Here is a 21,339-nt window from a genome sequence, read left to right as displayed (position 1 = left end):
GGGGGGCTGCGGGTCCCCCCCTTGTTGGGGGTTGGTGTTGGTGGGTGAGGCCCCGGCGGCTCCATTGTGAGGCCGGTGTGGGCGGGGGGGGCTGGTCCGGGGGAGCCGGAGGGAGCCGAGGCAGCGGGTTTGGGGAGCCCTCGGGAGAGCCGGGGCTGGGGGGAGGAAGGGCGGGAGCCCCGGAGTGTGGAGAGCGGAGCGGGGCGATGGCGGAGCTGGGGGACCCCCGGCAGGCTGGAGGGGGGAGCAGGGAGAGGGAGGAGCCCCGGGAGGCTGCAAGGGGGGTCCCGGAGAAGGGGGAGCCTGGGCAGTGGGGACCCCTGGGATCCCCGGGCCAAGAAAGTGGAGAAGGCGGAGAGGGGGAATGTCTGGGAACCCGGCCCCCTGAAGCAGAGAGTGAGGGGAGAAGGGACCCCTGGGACCCCCAAAAGCCCCGGCATCCCTAAGCGGGACCCCCAGCAGCCCAGAGAGGGGAGACCCCCTGAAGGTAAATGTGCAGAGACCAGAGAGGGGGAACTTCTGGGAGTGTTTTTTTGAACTGAATGTTCATATTTTGGAGTATTTTTTTTGCTGACTCTTGATCTTTTGCAAATTTGTGGGGAGTTTTGGGATTTTTTTTTCCCAGATGTTGATGTTTTCTGTTTGTCTGGTCTAAATCTTGATGTTTTGGGAGTTTTTATGGACACAAGATGCCTGGTGAGTCCTAGAGCTGGACTTGGGCAGGAGGAACACCCAAGGCAATGCGCTCACCCCTTGTTTTCCCCCCCCATCAGGATTTCTGCTTCCCAAAGCTTGGGCAGATGGAGGAGGAGGCTGCAAGGAAGAGGAAGATGCCTTGGGCCCCCCAGGCAGGTGAGGAGGAAGTCAGTGCCCCTTTGGGTGGGTCTTTTGTCTTTTGTGGCCGTCCTGCCGGGGCCGGAGTTGGGGGGATGTCCTTGGGCTTCCCTGTGGGCCGGAGGCAAATCCCCTGCGTGTCCTTGTTGCTTCCTGCCCCAGGCCCCGAGGTGAGGCCGGAGAGCGCGGAGGACAAATCCCCCCGGCAGAGCCTGGTGGGAGAGGCCGTTTTGAAGGGCTCCCCGGCGCAGGAAGGCAGCGGGGAGGAAAAGGGCCGGAGATGCCCCCGCAGGAGGGGCTCCAAAGCCAGCCCAGGGGGCTGTGAGGAGGAAAGAGCCAGCGTGTGCCGGGAAGGCGGCCGGAGCTTGAGGCGGAGCTGCGAGCTGGTGGTCCCTGAGCAGCCTCCCAGCAGGGAGAAACCCTTCAGATGTTTGGATTGTGGGAAGAGCTTCAGGATTAGCACCCACCTCCTGAGGCACCAGCACATCCACACTGGGGAACGGCCCTACACGTGTGGGGAGTGTGGGAAGAGGTTCAGTGACCGCTCCACCCTCCGCACCCACCGTCGCATCCACAGTGGGGAACAGCCCTACATGTGTGAGGAGTGTGGGAAGAGCTTCAAACGGAGCTCCCACCTGCTCCGACACCAGATGATCCACAGTGGGGAACGGCCCTACACGTGTCGGGAATGTGGGAAGAGCTTCAAACGGAACTCCCACCTGCTCCGACACCAGATGATCCACAGTGGGAACGGCCCTACACGTGTGCGGAATGTGGGAAGAGCTTCAGGGACAGCTCCAGCCTTTGCAAACACCGTTGCATCCACACCAGGGAATGGCCCTACAAGTGCTTGGAATGTGGGAAGAGCTTCAGCACAAGCACCAAGCTGCTCAGCCACCAGCACATCCACACTGGGGAACGGCCCTACATGTGTAGGGAATGTAGGACAGCTCCACCCTCTACACCCACCTTCGCATCCACATCAGGGAGAGGCCTCACAAGTGTGGGGAGTGTGGGAAGAGCTTCAGGGACAGCTCTGCCTTGACCTCCCACCAACGGCCCCACCGGTAAGAGAAGCCCCGAGTGCCCCGACTGCGGGAAGAGCTTCGGCCGCTGCTCCAACTCCATCAGCCATGGGAGGACCCGCGTTGGATGATCCACAGGGACCCCCGTTGGGCACAGCCCTGGTGTGCTGGTTTAAAGGTAAACCAGCAGGGGAAATGACAGCGGTGACACCTAGAATGGGATGGAACACCTGGAATGGAAATGACAATGCCTGGAATGGGAATGGGGACATCAGGAATGGGATGGGGACAATAGCAATGGGATGGGAACACCAGGAATGGAAATGGGAACACCAGGAATGGGAATGGGAACACCTGGAATGGGAATGGGAAACTCTGGAATGGGAATAGGAATACCTAAAATGGGAATGAAGACACCTGGAATGGGAACACTTGGAATGGGAATGGGAACACCTGGAATGGAAATGGGGACACCTGGAATGGGAATGGAGACACCTGGAATGGGAATGGAGACACCTGGAATGGGAACACCTGGAATGGGGAACACCAGGAATGGGAACACCTGGAATGGAAATGGGGACACCTGGAATGGGAATGGGGACACCTGGAATGGGAATGGAGACACCTGGAATGGGAACACCAGGAATGGAAATGGGGACACCAGGAATGGGAATGGGAACACCTGGGATTGGAATGGGAACACCTGGAATGGGAATGGGAACATTGGGAGCAGACTGGGGACACCAGGAATGGGAATGGGAACACCTGGAATGGGAATGGAGACACCTGGAATGGGAATAGGGAAAACAGAGGTGGGATGGGAACACCTGGAATGGGAATGGAGACAATAGGAATGGGAATGGAGACACCTGGAATGGGAATGGGAACCCCAAGAAGTGGGAATGGGGAAAACAGAAGTGGGATGGGAACACCAGGAATGGGAGGAGGGACAATAGGAATGGGAATGGAGACACCTAGAATGGGATGGAACACCTGGAAAGGGAATTGGAACACATCGAATGGGAATGGGAACACCTGGAATGGGAATGTGGACACCTGGAATGGGATGGGAACAACTAGAATGGAATGGGAACACCTGTAACAGGAATGCAAACCCGTGGAATGGGAATGGGAACAGCCAGGCCCGGGCTGTGTCCCTGGGGAAACAGGAGGCCAGGCCCAAAAGAGTTAACTAAGAAATTGGGGCCTGCTAACAAGCTACCAACATCCAAGAGCATCTGTGCTCGTTCTGTTCTACTGACTGGAGCAAAGCTTCAGAGAATAGTACAGGAACATGTCCTAGGCCTCGAGGGGATAAATTAGAGAGACAGCAGGATCAGGGAGACATTGGAATAGGAGGAATAGGCCGGGAGCCAGGGCTTTTTCCAAGCTTCAGTGAGCGGGTCAAGACCAATGGAAGAGAAGGAAGGTCAAGCTGAGGAAGATGAGTTGAAGCCCCCAGAGCCATGGAGGAAGAGTGGAAGTACCCTCAGGATTGAGGGTCAAGAGAAACACCGCCCCAAGCCCCGCCTGAGCTCCACCTCTACTCCGCCTGTTATTAATATGCATCGATAGATGTTGTAATCACTTGAATATGCATTTAATCACAGCTGAAGATTGGATAAAAATGCTGATTTTGTGTGAAGCCTTCGAGCAAGTTTGTCCAGCGCCAGCTGGCTTGCTCCCAACGTTGAATAAACAAATCCCTTGCTGCTTAAAGATAAAAAAGTCTCTGAGCAGTTTCTCGGACCGATTTTTCGGATTCAGCGCCCAGTCAGTCCCAGGATGATCCCAGTCACTCCTGGTCTCTCCCAGTTGCTCCCAGTTTCCTCCATGTGGTCCCACTCATTCCCAGTTGCCCCCAGAAGCTTCCAGCATGATCCCAGTTGCTCACAGCCACTTCCAGTCATCCCCAGTGCACTCCCAGTTGCTCCCAGTATGATCCCAATCACCTCCTGCATGATCCCACTCACTCCTGGTATGATCCCAGGATGACCCCAGTCACCCTCAGTGTGGTCTCAGTTGCTCCCACCATGGGCCAAGCTTCTCCCACCGTGATCCCAGGATGATCCCAGTTGTCCCCCTCATGGTCCCAGTTGCTCCCAGTTGCCCCTAGCACAGATCCAGTCACTCCAAGTATGATCCCAGTCCTCCCTCCTGACAGTCCCAGTCAATCCCAGTTGCTTCTACTGTAGATCCAGTCACTCACAGTTCCTTCCAGTTGCCCCCAGCCTGGTCCTAATTCCCCTTCACGTAGTCCCAGTCACTCCCAGTATGGTCCCAGTCACCCCCACCATGGTTGCAGACACTCCCAGGATATCCCAGTAGAGCCCTCAGCATGCTCCTAGTCCTTCCCAGTCACTCCCAGATGCCCCAGTAACATTCCAGTTTCCACCAGTATGATCCCAGTGACTCCAAGGCACTCCCACTATATCCTATGTGGCCTCCAGTTGCTCCCAGTAGCCCTCAGTGTGGTCCCAGTTGCTCCCAGTATGATCCCTGTTGCCCCAGTTCTGGTCCTGGAGGGTCCCAGTGTGCTCAGATCCTGCTCCCGGGGGGTCCTGCTGGGTCCCAGTCCTGGTCCCGGTGTATCCTGGTGTCCCAGTCCATCCCAGTCTGTCCCAGTCCATCACAGTCCATCCCAGTCCATCCCAGTCCCTTCCCAGCCGTTTCCCGGGTCCTGCCCCCCCACCCCCCAAGATGCTGACGGGGTCGGGGCTCCGTCTTTGGCTTCGTCTCCCTGGGCCTGCCTGGAATGAAGGGGCCGCTGGGACACTGCGGGACCTCCTGAGACCAAAGGAACCCCGGGAGAATTTGGATACTCCTGGAATCAAGGCACAACTGGGACACTGCAGGGCCATATGGAAAAAAAGGAACCTTGTGACACTGTGGAATTCCTGGAATCCAGGGGCCTTTGGGACATGGGGGCCTCATGGAACCAAAGGAACCCTGAGGTGGGGCCAGGCCAAGGCAGGAGATGTTGGACCCTGTCAGACGAGGGAAGAATGAGACCCTCAATATGAGAATCAGCAAGCTTTGTTTATTGATCATTGCTAACAGCTTAATATATGCTTTATAATTAGTTCATACATATTGGAAAAGCTAAGCTCATTATTGGTTCTGCTTAAATGTTGATCTCACCTCTCACTCATTTCTTTGTTGACACAGGTGGCACTCAGCTCCTTTTTGTTTTGCTAATCACAATGTCCTGTTTGCCAGCCAGCTAACAGGGTACAAGGGCTCTGTAACCTCGCTATCTAAGATGTTCCCATGGCCTAGGCAAGCCGTGTTCTATAGCCAATTCCCTACAAATACCCCTGTTTTTTTATTCTGGGCCAACAATGTTTTCTCTGTTATAGCACTTACACATTTAACAATACAAGAAAAAACAATATGAACTATTACTAAAATTACAACAATTGTCAACAACCATCGTAGGCTTTTCTTTAACAAAACTTAAAACTTATTCAGACATAGAACCAAAAATAGATTGAAGCTACAAGTCTATAGGACTAGTTGTTACTGTTACTTTCTTTGTGTGTTCTACTGTTTCACTCAGGCTCTACAGTTCTTTTGTGTACAGGCTAGGCAGTTTGTGCCAGCTGGACAAGTTGTGGCTTTGATAAACACTTAATCTAGATTGAAATAATCCCAACATAAAACAGGTTTGAGTCCCATTACCACTTGTGTTATGTACAGACAGTGATCCCATTAAATCTAACTCTTGGGGATCTTTTGCCAGAGTAAGACCTCGAGGGTTAGTACTAAAATAGACACCACAAGCACGACGACAATCCGGACAAGAGACAACAACTGAGCGAGCAATAGAATGAATTAAGCTAAATCAACATCTGAAGGCTTCTGTGTGCTGTGCTCTCAGTTTCTCACCAGTGCCCTCCTCCTTGCTCTCAGCCCTGTCACGAGGCTCAGGCAACATGGCCGAGGTGGGTGCTGAGGCCAGGCTGGAGGATGAACTGACATGCCCCATCTGCCTGGACATTTACAGGAACCCCATGTCCCTGGGGTGCGGTCACAGCTTCTGCAAGGAGTGCATGCATACAGAAGGAACAGAAATATGCCATCAGGGCCCTTCCCAGTGCCCACTCTGCCTTTACCCCACAGGCCCCCGTCCAGCCATGAAGACTTGCCTGACCTGCAAGGCCTCCCTGTGCCAAGCCCACCTGAGTAAGCACAGCACAAAGAACACTCAGAAAAAACTACGTCCTGGTGGGGCTCTGTGGTGCCCAGGTTTTGGCTGAGAGGAAATCCCCCAGTACAGTAAACTGCTGGAATGCTACTGTGAGAAGGACAAGGTCCACACCTGCACGCTGCGTTTCGTCCCCAGCTCCCACAGGGACCACAAGACCATCAGCTTAAAGGAGGCTTCTGGCCAAGCACAGCGTGTTTTTCCCAAAACTGTAAAAGAGGTGAAAAACTATGAAACTGCACTGGATCAAAGCATAGGAAACTTGCTGGAACAATCCTCTGCAAAGGAGTTCTTTAGAGTACAAACAACGCTTGAAAATTAAGACTTGGCATAACTGGTTGAGAAATGACTGCTTTTTGTGTACATGAACCCTAAATATTTCCAGGGTACTTTTCACTGCACCGTGTCAGGAGCAACTACTAGGCCAAAGAATTGTAGACTCTTTCTGGTTTCAGCGTCCAACACACCCAGCTGATCCTCAGTGGCTACAGCTAGCAGAAATATCATCTATATAATGACAACAAAGACAGTCAGAAAATTGCATTGGAAACATAAACCACTGACAAATTATAGAAAAGCCTTTCATTCCATGGGAGAGGGTTTTCTATGGGTAACACTCATAAGGTTCTGCACGAATAATAGATGGAACTAAAAATGCACATCTTTTCTCTATCACTGGGATCTAACTGGATTGTGAGAAGATAACCTGTCAAATCAATAATAACAATGGGTTATTCAGCAGAAAGCACAGAAGGGGTCAGTAAGCCAATGCTTACTAACCATGACTGCACCAACCTGTCTGAGATCATGCAAAGGTTTTCATTTCACAGATTTTTTTTTTTTCTTTATCACAAACACAGGGGTAATTAAAGGATTCTGAGATGGTTCAATGTAATCAGCATCAAGCTGCCTTCTGACAAGCTGTTGCAGGGCCAACAGCTGTTCTGTAGGTAGGAGCCATTGTTTAAGTCACACAGGATCTGTATGTTCTAAAAGAAAACTCCAAGCAGTACATCTTAGTATCACAACCCTAACTTTTGGAATGACTACAGAAGTCCGTTTGTTTGTTTGGACAATTAACAGCAAGCTTTGAGCATCATGAAGAGTACAGGTTGCCTTCGTACAACCCTAAACATTCACTAGTCAAATTATGCAAGCAATACGTCTGGTATGAAACAAGGAGTAATCACAATTAGTGAGGCTATTTTGCTGAGAACACAGCTGCAATGGGTAGGGCATGTTTTAAGGAGGAGAGACTAGCCGTTTTACAATGAATATTGCTACCAGCTGGTGCACGGGAGGGGTTTTGAAGACAATATATAAGGACTCTTTAAAACAACACTTCAGCTCTGGTCACACTGATCAACATAACTGGTCTGCTCTGGCCTCCAGCCAGGAGGCCTGAAGACACACTATCCACAACACTGCAGATGTCTCTGAGAAGGCACGCAGGATGGCCTTGACAGCCTAAAGGCCCCCCTGCAACGAGCTGAGCAAACAAGGCAGCAACATCGACAACTCCTGATTTAAATCCTGGGAAACACAGAAAAGCTCAAAACGACCCTCACTACTGCCATAGCAGATGCAAATGCAATTATTTGATGGTCTAAGGACCTCACCCCGGCACAAGCCTGCATTATCTCTAGCTAGTTATGTAACTCGCAACTTCTGTATCTGTCACAAAACTTGTTTCTCTACAGCGTCTTGCAGCTTTTCCACGAATTGTAAGAATGGTTCCCGGGCACCTGGATGCACAGTGGTGTACCTTGCTTCGGGCTCTGCCAACCTTGCAGTCTGCACCAATGTTTGCTGGCTTATGGTTTCTACTCGCTTTAAAACTGGTGATCTCCTGCGCAGACTACACAGCTAAGGAACAACAGCAGTGGAAAAACTCCACCTGAGACTTAACCTTCACAAATTTCTGAAACAAGGCAGAAATAGAACACCAAATTTATGTAAGAACCCCTTATTCAACCTCAGTTCAGATCAAACAGCTAGCCGGACAGGGCTAGTCCAGAAATAACCAAAGCCTCGTCACTCATGGTGGGAATTTGAAGAATTCATTTACCATTCAGAATAAGGAGTCACTATGGTTCAACAGAATCATGTTACACATCTCTAAAATCTTGACACTGGCAGAAGGTATTTTTAAGTTTACACAGTCACACATTCATGTAGCTTTTCTCTTTCACACAATCTTTTTTCACACACTCTTAGGTGGCCACCTCAGACATCCATCATTCACACACATTTTCAAGTAGTCATTGGTTGTGCACTTCTTATCGGTTTCATAATTCAAAGGAAATTTATGGCATAGCTACCATCAGCAATCTGCAAATCCTGCATAACTCTCTATGTAAAAGACAGATACAGCAGGAAAGAACAGAATATTATCTTGGAAATCTTCAACTCTTCTCATAGAGCAATGATATTCTATCATAAAGGCAATAAAACTACTTTTGCAGGGGGCAAGACTATATCCCCTTCTGTCTCATCGTTCCGTCTCCAGATCTTCTACCTGCACCCTGCCCTTGGGGGAAACAGCCAAATTTCATGTAAGAGAAGCAAAATAGCAAGCTATAGGAAATTCTTAATAACCTTCTGTAATATGCAAAAAGCTAAGCACGGATGTTCCGTTATTTCTAATCTTGCTTCAAAGGATTTTTCGTCAGTCTCCCTTTCTGTTTTTGGAGAAAACGTTTGAGAATGCCATGAGCACGCTGCATGCGTGACACCTATTGCTGTAAAAACAATGCAATCTTATTTGATTTATAAGTTGGGATATTGTTAATTTTAAGTTGTTTTTCTCTATTCCCTTTTTTCTGTGTTTTACCGTCTTTACCTCCCCCACGCTCCTTGGTGCCGAAGGACGAAGGAGGGGAAGGAGGGGCCGGGCTCACCCAGAGAGATCAGCAGAAGGAACTTAATCACAGGGTCTGACTTTAAGAAAGACAAAAACATAGGAGAGGGAGAGCAAACAGCTGCAGACAGTTTCAGAGAGGGGGTGATTTGGTTAATTTGGGGGAAAAAAGAGAAACAGCTTTAAAACCCCTTCCCCATCTGCACCCCCCAAAGCTTTGCCTACCGTCATATACTCGCGCTCTAGGAAGAGGAGCTGGCACCCAGGAGAAAACAGCTCTCTGTAAAGAGGAAGGGGAACGCACACCCCCCGGCCATGGCTGTGTCAGCAGTGCGGGGGACACAGAGCCCCCCCCGCCGCCCGCGCCGGGGCCGCCGGCGGTGCACGCGCGCTGGGCGCACCGCCCGGAGCGGCGCCGCGCACCATCTCCGAGCGATATCACCGCCCGGCTTCTGCGGCATCCGGGAGCGCTCCCGAGCGATATCACCGGACCCGGCTCTGCGGCATCGGGAGCGCTCCGAGCGATTATCACCAGGCCCCGGCCCTGCGGCATCGGGAGCGCTCCGAGCGATATCACGGGCCCCGGCTCTGCGGCATCTGGGAGCGCTCGAGCGTAGTCTGGAGATAGCGCTGTAATGGGAGGTTGGGGGTCGAGGGTCGATATAAATTTGATCATCCCGGCCCCGGTCTGGCGAGATCGGGTGCTCCGAGCCGGAGGCCACGCAGGAGCCGCGACCACCGCCCTGCCCCGCTGCCGGCGCCGCCCCGCAGGCACCCGCCACAGGCGGACAGACCCGGCGCCGGCACGGGTTCACTCAGCACGGCGGTGTGAGCACCCAGCGCCGTGAACACAGCCACAAATGCACAGCGCAGTCCCGCAGCACAGTTCAGATGAAAAGCTGGAAATGTCTTCAGGTGGAACTCAGTCATAGTGTTCGTAAAGTTCATCTCTGGTCCATCAGCAGTACTTTCACGCCGCAGCCGTCGTCTCCGATCGTCCTGGATATGCACTGCCGAGATGTTGCACCGCGTTCATGTTGGCGGGGCCGCTCGGTTGTCCCCGGCCCCGATCCGTGATTTCCTGTCCCGCTCTGGCTCCCTTCAACTCCGCTCGACTCCCTTTTTACACGATTTCTCCGTATGATGGTATCTAGTAGCATTCTAATGCCCTCAGACTGTGCTTTAATGTCTTTTACTGTTCCAGATAACAATCGCCAAGTTGTAAGGAGGGAAGCAGCAACTTTTTCTCCCTTAGAGGCAGCAGTAAAGAGCTTATCACTAAGTTCTTTCCAAGTAGAGATAGTAAAGGCAGTTACAGTGTTCGCTTCATATCCCTGGCCCTTACATGAAAGCAGCATCTGCCACAAAGCCAGTTTGTCTAATTTTTCTTCCTTTTTTAAGCAGGATAGACTTCCATATAGATGCAACATTAGATCCCTTTTGTTCTCAGTGGCTCACCTGTCCAGGCGTCTTGTCTGGCTGGCCTGGCAGTTTCTCCACTTCTGTCATGTTACACTGAGCTCCGTCTCTGCGTCAACCTCCCACAACTTAACCTCATAACGTCTCCATTCTCTTTCATCAAAAACTGTATTAGGGTCCACAAAAAAACTTTTAGCAACCCTCGTCGTAAGCAATCTTGGTAATTCTTTTTTCAAAGCTATACCCTTAAGTCCCCGCTTTTCTAAAAAGCACTGGAGTAATGAAAGCACCGCTTGTCTTTCCATACCTATAAATCTTCAGCACACTTTGCAGCCCTTTACAAGACATCGGCGGTGTTGTCGGCCAGGACCCTTCTGTGAGGTCGCCTGGGGCACGGAGTCCAGCTCTTTTGCCTCTTGTGCTGCTGCAAGACCGACCGGCTACTGCGTCAGACCGTGGCTTCGGGGGATGCAGATTTAACTTTATCCCTGTTCAGGTTTCGGGGACCGCAGATTCAACTTAGTCCCTTGGGGCTTACAGATTTAACTTAGCCCCTGGGGCTGCAGATTTAACTTAGCCCCTGGGGCTGCAGATTTAACTTGCCCCCTGTTCAAGCTTCGGGGACTGCAGATTCAACTTAGTCCCTTGTTCGGCGCCATTTGTCGTGGCGAGGGACTAATGAGACGCTCAATATGAGAATCAGCAAGCTTTGTTTATTGATCATTGCTAACAGCTTAATATATGCTTTATAATTAGTTCATACATATTGCAAAAGCTAAGCTCATTATTGGTTCTGCTTAAATGTTGATCTCACCTCTTATACTCATTTCTTTGTTGACACAGGTGGTACTCAGTTGCTTTTTGTTTTGCTAATCACAATGTCCTGTTTACCAGCCAGCTAACAGGGTACAAGGGCACTGTAACCTTGCTAACTCAGATTTTCTCACAGCCTAGGCAAGCCCTGTTCTATAGCCAATTCCCTACAGACAGGAGCTGCCGGAGCACGTGGTGGCCACCGACGTGGTCCCCAACGGGGACTGGAGCTGCCAGGTGCTGGTGCTGCTGGAAATCCCCCCCCGGCGCGGGGTCACCTACAGCTGCCAGGTGGAGCACGTCAGCCTGGAGCACCCCCTCAGCCGGCACTGGGGTACGGCCCGGCCCCCCCAGCACCGGGGGCACACTGGCAGGGGGGCCGGGGGGGAAAGGGGGAAACTGGGGGCAACTGGGAGGGAGTTTGGTGGGTGCTGGGGGTGATGGGAGGGGGGTGGGAGGGTCCTAAAGGGGCTGGGAGGGGCTTGGTGGGATCCCTGCAGGGGCTGGGAAGGGACTGGCAGGAGGTTGGAGGGACCCCCGGGTGGGCTGGGGGAGAGCGGGCCGGGCTCTGTGGGGTGCCGGGGGGTGCGTGGGAGGAGGTTTTGGGGGTGCTGACCCCCCCGGCTCCCCCCAGAGATGCCACCGGACACCGTCCACAGCAAGATCCTGGTGGGGGTCGGGGGCTTCGTCTTGGGCTTGGTCTTCCTGGCGCTGGGGCTCGGCTTCCACCTGCGGGAGAAGGTAAAGGGGGGTCCCCCAAATGGGGGTCGTGGCCCCCCCCTTGCTCTCCCACAGCCTCTGGGCCCCCCCTGCCCGCTCTCACCCCCTTTTCTCTCCCCACAGAGCTCCTGAGCCGCCGGCGGCCGCAGCCCCTCCCCGTGGCCTTGGGCCCAGCCGGGACCTTCCAGTCCAGCCCCACGCTGAGTTTGGGGGGGTCGTGTGTCCCCCCTTCTCTGCTTTTCTTCGCAGCCCAGCCGGCTGCTCCCAGTGTTCCCAGTAAAGCTTCCCAGTTCTCTGCAGTCCTGGTTATTTGAGGCATTGAGGGGGCTCTGAAAATCCCAGGAACGGGGGATTTGGGCACTCTCAGACATTAAAATTCCTGGGAACAGGGGAGTTTGTGCACTCCGAGCTCCTCAAATCTTGGAAAAGAGGAGTTTGGGCACCATCAGTGTCTGAATAACTGGAACAGGGGGTTTGGGAACATTAGGACCTAAAAAATCTTGGTAACATGGGGGTATGGGCTCTCCTAGACACTAAAAATCTGAAGGGCAGGGGTTTTGGGCACTCCCAGAGCACAAAATATTGGAAAAGAAGGTTTGGACATTCCCAGACTCCATCAAAATCCTGGGAACAGTGGGTTTTGGGCACTCTCAGACCCTCAAAATACTAGGAAAAGGGGATTTGGACAAATGTCAGCCTCCTGAACCCCTACGAACAGGGGGGTTTGAGATCACCCAGATCCAAAAAAAATCCTGGAAAAGAGAAGTTTAGGTACTCCCAGGGCCCCAAAATTGTGAAAACAGAAGGGTTTGGGCACACCCAGATCCCAAAATTTTAGAATGGAGGGGTTAGGACACTCCCAGACCCTAAAACTCCTGAGAACAGGGGGTTCAAACACTCCCAGGCTCCCAAAATCTCATGAACAGAGGGTTATTGGGCACACCCGGCATCCCAGACCCTCATTGCCACCTATCCACGACACTCCAAACCCCAACCCCAGCAATCCTGGAACCCCCAAACCCACCTTGGACCCCCCAAGGCCCGGGCACGATCAGCAGCAGCAGCCAATGGGAGCGAGCGCTGCTGGCGCGTCATCAGCTGCCGGGCAGACCCGTCCGGAACGGAGCCCTCCCCGAGCTCAGCCAGTCAGAGAACGCCCTCAACTCATTTTGGGGACCCGTGGGAGCTCCGGGAGCCCGGGATGGGCGGTTTTGGGGTTTCCCTGAGCTTTGGGAGCCCTGGCTGGGCATTTTTGGTGGGCCCTGAGCTCCCCCCTCCCCCGCAGCCCACGGACCCCCCGAACCCCCCAGCCCCGGGGCTGCCGCGGGGGCCCCCAACGGCCCTCAGCCAATCCCAAAGCGCCCACGCCGCCCGCGCCCAATCCCAGCGCGCCGCGCTGATGACTCATCAGTCGCCGGGAAGACGCCTCGAAAAAAGGGCCCCAACTGCGCCCTCAGCCAAGCCCAGCGCGCCCCAAATCCCCCAAACGGCGCCGCCCGGCTGGTTTTGGGCTGTCAGCAGCTGTCCGGCGCTGGGCATGGAGCGTGTGCGGGGAGCTGGGGCCGTGCTGGCGGTGCTGGTGGTGCTGGGAGCCCCCCCGGCTGCGGGCGAGGAGCTGTCGGGTGAGCGGGGGGGTGGGAAAGAGGGGAAGAAAAGAAGAAAAGAGGGGGTGGGAGCCCCAAAAATGTGAGGACGAGGGGGGTCGGAAGGCTCGGACTGAGTGGGAGGGGGGTGGGAGCCCTAAAGTAAGGTCAGGGGGTCTGGGGATTGTGGGGCAGGTGGGACAGGGGTGGGAGAGGGGGGCAAAAGGGTGTGGGAGAGCAGGCAGAGGGGTGCCCTGGGGGTCCCTGGGTGTCCCTTGAGCCCTGGAGCGGTTCCCTGGGGCTCTGGGGGGTCGAATCTGCAGTGGGAGGGTCCCCAACCCCCCTGTCCATCTCCGGGGGGCTGATGGGGGGGTTCCCCCCCAGCCAAGAGCCGGTGCTGGGGCGTCCGTGGGGCAGAGTGGGGTGGGGAAGGGGGTCCGGGGTGGCCCCCTGAGCTCCCAGCCTGCTGTGGGGGGCTGGGGGATGATGGGGGGACGGGGCACCCCCTGACCCGTGTCCTGCACACACAGGGGTGTTCCAGCTAATGACAAAGTCCGAGTGTCACTTCATCAACGGCACCGAGTGGGTGAGGCTCGTGAAGAGGTACATCTACAACCGGGAGCAGTATGCCCAGCTCAAGATCGATTTGGGGACCTATGTGGAGGACACCCTGTTTGGGGAGAAGGTTGCCAGGGAATGGAACTACCTCCCGGAATGGCGGGAGCTCAGATGGTCTGAGATGGAAAGGTTCTGCCGGCACAACTACGAATTATCCACCAAACTCCTGGTGAACCGCAGAGGCGAGCCTGGGGCAGAGAGGGTCCCCTCGGGCCCTGCCCCGGAAATGACCCTGGAGCCCCTCAAACCCTCCCTGGGAATCACCTGAGACCCCTCAGCCCTCCCTGTGCCCGTCCCTTGGCCTTTTGCCCCCTCCCACTCCATCCCAGTCGATCCCAGTCCATCCCAGTCTCTCCCAGTGCCCCCCCCGCGTCTCCACCCCTCTGGGGCCACCGAGCTCCCGCCCCTCAGCCAATCCCAGCGCGTCTCTCTGATGACGCTCCAGTTGCCAGGCAGACCCAAACCAAAGACTTCCCTCCCCACCACTCAGCCTCCCAGTCCCGAGCGCTTCCTTCCCAGTCCATACCAGTCACTCCCAGTCAATCTCACTTCACTCCCAGACCCTCTCAGTCCATTCCCAGTCGTTCTCACTTCACTCCCACATCTCCCAACTCTCTCCCCAGTGCCCCCCCCAGCCCAGCCCCTTCTCCCCCACTCTATTTCCAGTCCCTCCCACTGCCATCCCAGTCCCTCCCAGTGCCATCCCAGTCCCTACCAATGTCCTCCAAGCCCTTTGCCCTCCCTCCCAGTGCCCCCCAGCTCAGCCCAGTGTCTCCCCCGTCCCTGCCAGTGCCCCCCAGCTCAGCCCAGTGTCTCCCCTGTCCCTCCCAGTGCCCCCCAGTGTGTCCATCTCGCTGGTGCCGTCGAGCTCCCAGCCCGGCCCCGGCCGCCTGCTCTGCTCTGTGATGGATTTCTACCCTGCGCCGGTGCAGGTGAGGTGGTTCCAGGATGGGCAGGAGCTGCCAGAGGACGTGTTTTCCACCGACGTGGTCCCCACCGGGGACTGGAGCTACCAGGTGCTGGTGCTGCTGGAAATCCCCCCCCGGCGCGGGGTCACCTACAGCTGCCAGGTGGAGCACGTCAGCCTGGAGCACCCCCTCAGCCGGCACTGGGGTACGGCCCGGCCCCCCCAGCCCCGGGGGCAACTGGGGGCGACTGGGAGGGAGTTTGGGGGGTGCTGGGGGTGATGGGAGGGAGGTTGGAGGGTCCTAAAGGGGCCAGGAGGGGCTGGGTGGGATCCCTGCAGGGGCTGGGAAGGGACTGGCAGGAGGTTTCAGGGACCCCTGGGTGGGCTGGGGGAGAGTGGGCCGGGCTCTGTGGGGTGCCTGGGGGTGTGTGGGAGGAGGTTTTGGGGGTGCTGACCCCCCCGGCTCCCCCCAGAGATGCCACCGGACACCGTCCGCAGCAAGATCCTGGTGGGGGTCGGGGGCTTCGTCTTGGGCTTGGTCTTCCTGGCGCTGGGGCTCGGCTTCTACCTGCGGGAGAAGGTAAAGGGGGGTCCCCAAATGGGGGTCGTGTCCCCCCCTTGCTCTCCCACAGCCTCTGGGCCCCCCCTGCCCCCCCAGCCCCTTTGCTCTCACCCCCTTTTCTCTCCCCACAGAGCTCCTGAGCCGCCGGCGGCCGCAGCCCCTCCCCGTGGCCTCGGGCCCAGCCGGGACCCCTCAAACCCTGCACTCATTTCGGGGGGTGGCCTGTCCCCCCCTTCCCTGCTTTTGTTCTCACCCCACCCAGCTGTTCCCAGTGTTCCCAGTAAAGCTTCTCAGTGCTCTGCAGTCCTGCTCACTGGAGAGAAGGGGCTGGGGGTAACTTAGGGGGAAACCGCGGGGGGAGCAGAGTTTGAGGGGGGCAGAACCGGCCCCAGGAGGGATCGGGAATGGGGAACCCCCTGAGTCCTCTACATGTCACCCCGTTCTTGGGGGGTTTTGTGGGGGCATCTGCACCCCAACAGGGCACCCAGCGCACCCCAAGAGGTGCCAGGACCCACGTAAACCCCGTAACAGAGGTGGTGGGAATCCCAAATTCAGTGGGAGGGGAGTGGTACCCCCCAAAAGTGGATGGGGACGATATGGGACTGAGGAGTGGGGAATGATGGGAAAGGGGTGGGAGAGGTCAGAAAGGTGGGGAAAAGGAGGATGTGGGACATCAGCCCCTCTTTCCTCCTCTTTTCCCCCCTTTCCCACCATTCCCCTGCTCACCCCACAGCTCCTCGCCCGCAGCCGGGGGGGCTCCCAGCACCACCAGGACCCCCAGCACGGCCCCAGCTCCCCACACACAGTGAAGCTTCCCAGTTCTCTGCACTCCTGGTGACTGGGGAGAAGTGGGGGGGCTTCAAAAATCCTGGGAACAGGAGGGTTTGGACACTCCCTGACCCCGAAATATCACAAAAGAGGGATTTGGACACTCCGAGACCGCAGAAATCCTGGGAACAGGGGGGTTTGGATACTCTCAGATATTAAAAATCCTGGGAACAGGGGGGTTTGGACACTCTCAGAACTACAAAATCCTGGAGAAAGGTGGTTTAGGCACATGCGGTGTATCAGGGAGGGAAAAGGTCCGAGAGATACTGGAAGGTGAAAAACTAGACACCGTTGCTACTTAAGAAAGTAACTATTTATTACCAAAGGTGGCTAACAGTGAAAACATAGGCACTCGAGAGAAAACGGATTAGGGAGGAGAAAAGTGAACAAAAAGATCCTAAAAGGAAGGCACAACACCCTACTCACCCAGGTGTCACCTATAAGAGAGTCTCACCCACTCTAACCACCTCTAAAGCCTCTCTGCAGCAGCTGCGTGTTCCGAGGGGCTGGCAGGCTCCCACTCCAGCAGGCGGCCCCGCTAAAAGCAACTTGGTCCTTCGTGTAGAGCCGGCCCCCAGCACGGAAAACCTGTCTGCTTTTATACAGCTCATTGAGCACACCTGCCCGGGGAGGTGTGGCCAGCACTGCCCTGTCAGGGGGTCCCAATCCCACCCCCTTGGTTATGTCAGTGCCCCCCTCCTGTGCATGGGTGAGCACTTTGGAAATCCCCCCAGGCAGGCGCAGTGAGTCCTGGGGGACTTTCCCAATTGAGTCTGGGGACGAGCCTTCCTCACCTCATCATCACTTTCTCCTCCAAATGCCCTTGACGAGCCATTAGCCAATCACAAAAGACCAATTAAAACAGTTTATACAGAAGTTCTCCCTCCAAGGACAAATTTAGTGTTTTATCAGTGAACTTGGCAGGGAGAACTATAAACTACTGCAGGTGGCTAAGGCCAAACACAGACCAAAAATATCATTACAATTCCATCCCAGTACAAGGGCTCTGAGCCAGAGAGGGGATGAGAGCCGGGTACAGGCTTGGGAATTGTCGGGAGGGGAAAGGGATGTCTAAGAACAAGTTCCTCAGGAGAGGGAAGCAGAGAGGCTGAGTTTTCACCCCAGCACAAAGGTGTGCAGGGCAGAGCAGAGAATATGCCCACAGAAGATTCTTGTGCGTCCGTCTTTGCAGTTCTGACAGGCACTACTTGTCACAGCCTGTCCTCTCCAATCTGGAATGGGCCCTGGCAACCAAAGAACCAACACCCCACACCATAGTGCAGACCAACCCATGTGCTTTGGGCCCTTTTGTTGTCCTATCCATTCTGACCTATCCTCTCCATTCCGGAATAGCCTCTGGAAACCAAAGAAACAACGCCCTACAACCCCAAAGTGAAGCCCCCCCTTTGTGCCATGGGCCCTCCTGCGATGTCACGGCCTATCCCCTCCATTCCAGAATGGCTGCTGGAAACCAAAACACCAATGTCTCACAGCCCCTAGTGCAGCCCAACCCTGTGCCATGGGCCCCTTTGTGATGTCACAGCCTGTCCTCTCCATTCTGGAATAGCCCCTGGAAACCAAAGAACCAACACCTCACACCCCCACAGTGCAGCCCCACCTGTCTGCCACGGGACTCTTTGGGATGTCACGGCCTTTCCCCCAGGAAAGAAAGCCTGGAACCTTCGGGTTTCACATGCAGTTGGGGGGACACCCTGGGCACTCCATGAGCAGCAAGAGCTTTCTGTCCTGGCCCTTTTTGTCTGGCAGGAATCTTCAGCTGTGTTCAGGTTGGGTAACCAGACTGGCAATATCACTGCAGGGCTCCTGCAAGTGAACGACAGCCCTTCCCTCCAGGAAAGAAACCCCTTACCCTCGGTCTCTTCTCCTGTTCCTTAAAACACAACCTGCAGGGGAGCTTTCTGGGATCTCTTCTCTTGGGAATTGGGAAGACAGACCCACTCCCATGTTTAACACCTCAGGCAAAACCACCCTTTGAACACCTTTCCCAACCCTCCCCAACCTTTCCCAAAGCCCAGATTTTACAGGTGTCCTGTAATTCTGGCCCAATCTCACCCAAGCCCACAAACCAGGACAGAAACCTCTCAGCCTCACGTTGCCTCCTTCCCATTGCTGTGCCTTATGTGCAGGCAAAAGGCCTTAAAATCAAGTACCCAAAATTCATGGTCTGTTCTTTTTCCCAGAAAAGAAGGCGTGGTGAACTCTCCAGACCAGGGAATTGGAAGATCTCCCCAAAACTCCTTTGGTACACGCTGCAGGGCCAACGATTCCTCTGCTCTGCCCTGTCGGCGCTGCTTTGTCTCATCTGGGTCCCCAGAAACCGTCAGCGAAAGCCGGGGAATAAAATCTCTGAGCAGAGATTGGGTTCCAGAGGTGACCCTACTTCATTCAGCGCTGAAGGGACACAGGAATTGCTCTCTAACACCTGTACATCAGTTCTCAAAACTTTTAACTTCTTTTACATTTTAGCAAACTGAAGAATTCCTGTCCATTGGTTTACCAGTTCTCTGCAGGAATTCTTATTCTCTCTTCTATTGGCTCTGGATTTCTCACTTTGCATGATGCTTAGCCCACAGTTTTTGTCCTTTTCTTGTCTTTTCCCTGGATAGAGAGAGCCTCAGTAACTGTCTGTGTTAGTTTTGTCTTTGTCTCTGGTTTCTCTAAGGGTCTTTGTGGTTTAGAAATTCTGCCTTCTTGGTGTCCAGGTCTCAAAAATAGATTTCTCTGCCAGGTCTCTGACCACTGAAATATGGCAGGCCTTAAACTTTTACTTTGTTTTCCTAACAAAAGGCCATGGCCCAGAACTTGTCCATCATCCATTGTCTATTGCCCAAGGCTCCGTCCTTGCCTTGCCTTGCCCATCTCCTGGCTGCCAGGCAAGGGCCTTGTGACATCAGAGCCTCTGTGGAACAGCGCGGGGGCTGAAAAGTGTCAGTGCTGCGTCCCCGTGCCCAGAGCCTGGGCAGAAGTCGGCTGGCAGGGACGGGCAGAGACTGTGCAGAGGTGTCAGCTCGTCCCGCAGCAGCACCATGCCCAGCCAGGGCATCTCCTGGCTCCTCAGGCTCTCGGTGCTCCTGCTCTTGCCTGGCCCACTGGAGCCTTGCAGCCGTGCCACAGGTGCCATTGCTGAGAACCGGGGTTTGCCTTGGATGGCCCCTTGCCAGAAAAGGCAGGAGAGGCTGGAGAGAGGGGAAGGAGGGGGGTCAGGCCGCTGGGATGGTGCCGGCGGGCCGTGAGCCCGAAGCCAGCAAGGCCTTGGGCCCACCCGGTGTCAGGGGAGGACTGAGAGCCCCCAGGGAGGAGGAAAGCTGGGCAGGCCCCAAGGCTCCTGGGCCTCTTCCTTGGCAGCCCTTTGGCCAAGGCCCCCAGGCAGAGGTGGGGCTCAGCCCCTGCCCAGCAATGGGGCACAGGCTGAGCCCCAGGGACACCAGACCCAGGCGGCCTGAGCTCTTCTTCCTGCAGCGTCTGCCTGGGGCAGCCCAGCCAGGCCTGAGTCTCTGCAGGAGAGGCCAAGCCCAGCCAGAGAGGGCTCAGCCCTCTGAGGCTGCACTCACTGCAAAGGGAACAAAACATTGGCCCAGAGGACATCCTGCCCCCAAATGGAGAACTGGAAAGGTCAAGAATAAAAAAGTCACCCCCCTCCATTGTTCGAAAAATGTTCAGACCTCTTTCCTAAAAGCATCCAGTTTTCTCTCTGACAAGGGTTTTCCATGGTTCCCCTCAATTCCCAGCCCGCCCAGGATCAGTTTTAGGGTCCCAACACCTACTTTTTCCCCCCTCTCCCACCCCTTACATGTCATTCCCCCAGTCCCCAGCCCCCTCATGCTCAGTTTAGGGGTACCTTTTCCCCACTCTTCCGACCTCTCCCTCCCCTTTTCGATCATCCCCCAATCCTCAGTCTCCCTCCACCTTTGGGGGGTCCCACTCTCCTCCCACTCAGTTTGGGGTCCCACCACCTTTTTTATCCCCTCTGACTCACCGACCTCCCCCCTTCCCAACACCCCCTCTCACCCGAGAGCTCCTCACCTTCAGCGGGGGGGGCTCCCCATAAAACCAGAGCCCATAAATGTCCCCCCCAAAAAAGGGGTTAGGTGGGGTCCTGGATGGACTCTGAGTGAGTTTGGGGGTTCCTTGGGGGGCTGTGGGGTGGTTTAAGGGGGTCCCAGCACACTTTGGGATGTGTTGGATGCCATGTTGGGGTGCAGATGTCCCCCCAAAGCTCCCCCAGAACAGGGTGACACAAGGGGGGGGCACAGAGGGGTCCCCATTCCTGATCCATCCTGGAGCAATCACATGGGGGGCAACTGGGATCAGAGGGGGAGCAGCTGGGCCCCTGCTGGGCTCATACTGGGACCATCCTGGGAGTGACTGCAATAATACTGGGAGTATGTGAGAGGGACTGCAACCATACTGGGGATGACTGGGATCAAACTGGATTTGTACTGGAACTGTCTGCAATTACCTGGGATCATACCGGGGGTGACTGGACACATACTGAGATCATACTGGGAGCAACTGGGACCATGCAGGGGCAAATGGCATCATCCAGGCAGTGACTGAAAGTGCCTGGGGCCAGACTGGACTCAGACTGGGAGTCCCTGAGAGGGAAAGGAACCATCCTGGGGGGACTGGGAGCAACTGGGACCACCTTGGGGGCAACTGGTATCCTATTGGGAGTGACTGGGAGTGACTGGGATCCTAGTGGGAGTGACCAGGACCATACTGGAACCATCCTGAGAGTGACTGTCAGTGCCCAGGATCATACTGAGAGCAACTGGGTCATTGTTGTGGCACAAAGGACAGAGGGAGGGGAACAGAGAGGGGAGGGAGAGAGAGGGGAGGGGGAATTTTAGAAAGGATAAAGAGGAAAGAAAGACAAAAGAAAAGAAGAAAAATAAGAGAAAAAGCCGAGTTTAAACATTCAGTAAATGTGTGAGTCCCTGAG

At 55.1% G+C, this 21,339-nt stretch overlaps 2 protein-coding genes across 2 annotated transcripts in view; both read left to right on the top strand.

The window, feature by feature from the left end:
- The window catches only part of LOC108643966 (class II histocompatibility antigen, B-L beta chain-like), a 30,363-nt gene extending 18,293 nt beyond the window's left edge, over window positions 1-12,070 (top strand). The window contains exon 5 of the mRNA XM_029963388.1: window positions 12,002-12,070. Coding sequence (XP_029819248.1) covers window positions 12,002-12,010 — 9 coding nt within the window. The 3' untranslated portion in view covers window positions 12,011-12,070. The remainder of the gene's footprint in view (window positions 1-12,001) is intronic.
- A 1,300-nt stretch (window positions 12,071-13,370) lies between these two features.
- On the top strand, window positions 13,371-15,740 carry LOC108643871 (class II histocompatibility antigen, B-L beta chain-like). Its single transcript, XM_029963344.1, has 5 exons — window positions 13,371-13,500; window positions 13,992-14,261; window positions 14,911-15,192; window positions 15,460-15,566; window positions 15,680-15,740. Exons 1-5 carry the CDS (start codon window positions 13,416-13,418, stop codon window positions 15,686-15,688), a joined length of 753 nt encoding a protein of 250 aa, XP_029819204.1. The 5' UTR covers window positions 13,371-13,415; the 3' UTR covers window positions 15,689-15,740.
- Window positions 15,741-21,339: the final 5,599 nt, after the last annotated feature.

The sequence above is a fragment of the Manacus vitellinus genome, unplaced genomic scaffold (assembly GCF_001715985.3).
Source record: "Manacus vitellinus isolate BGI_N305 unplaced genomic scaffold, ASM171598v3 ctg7180002428462_pilon, whole genome shotgun sequence".
Classification (NCBI taxonomy): Eukaryota; Metazoa; Chordata; class Aves; order Passeriformes; family Pipridae; genus Manacus; species Manacus vitellinus.
Note: the sequence above shows the minus strand (reverse complement) of the source record. Positions and strands in the feature narration are given on the sequence as shown.

Bases quoted from the DNA above. Each gene is read 5' to 3' on its own strand.
- LOC108643871 (XM_029963344.1), top strand. From the start codon at position 13,416: ATGGAGCGTGTGCGGGGAGCTGGGGCCGTGCTGGCGGTGCTGGTGGTG. The intron at 13,501-13,991 runs GTGAGCGGGGGG...CTGCACACACAG, and splicing joins TGCGGGCGAGGAGCTGTCGG to GGGTGTTCCAGCTAATGACA. The intron at 14,262-14,910 runs GCGAGCCTGGGG...TGTCCCTCCCAG, and splicing joins ACTCCTGGTGAACCGCAGAG to TGCCCCCCAGTGTGTCCATC.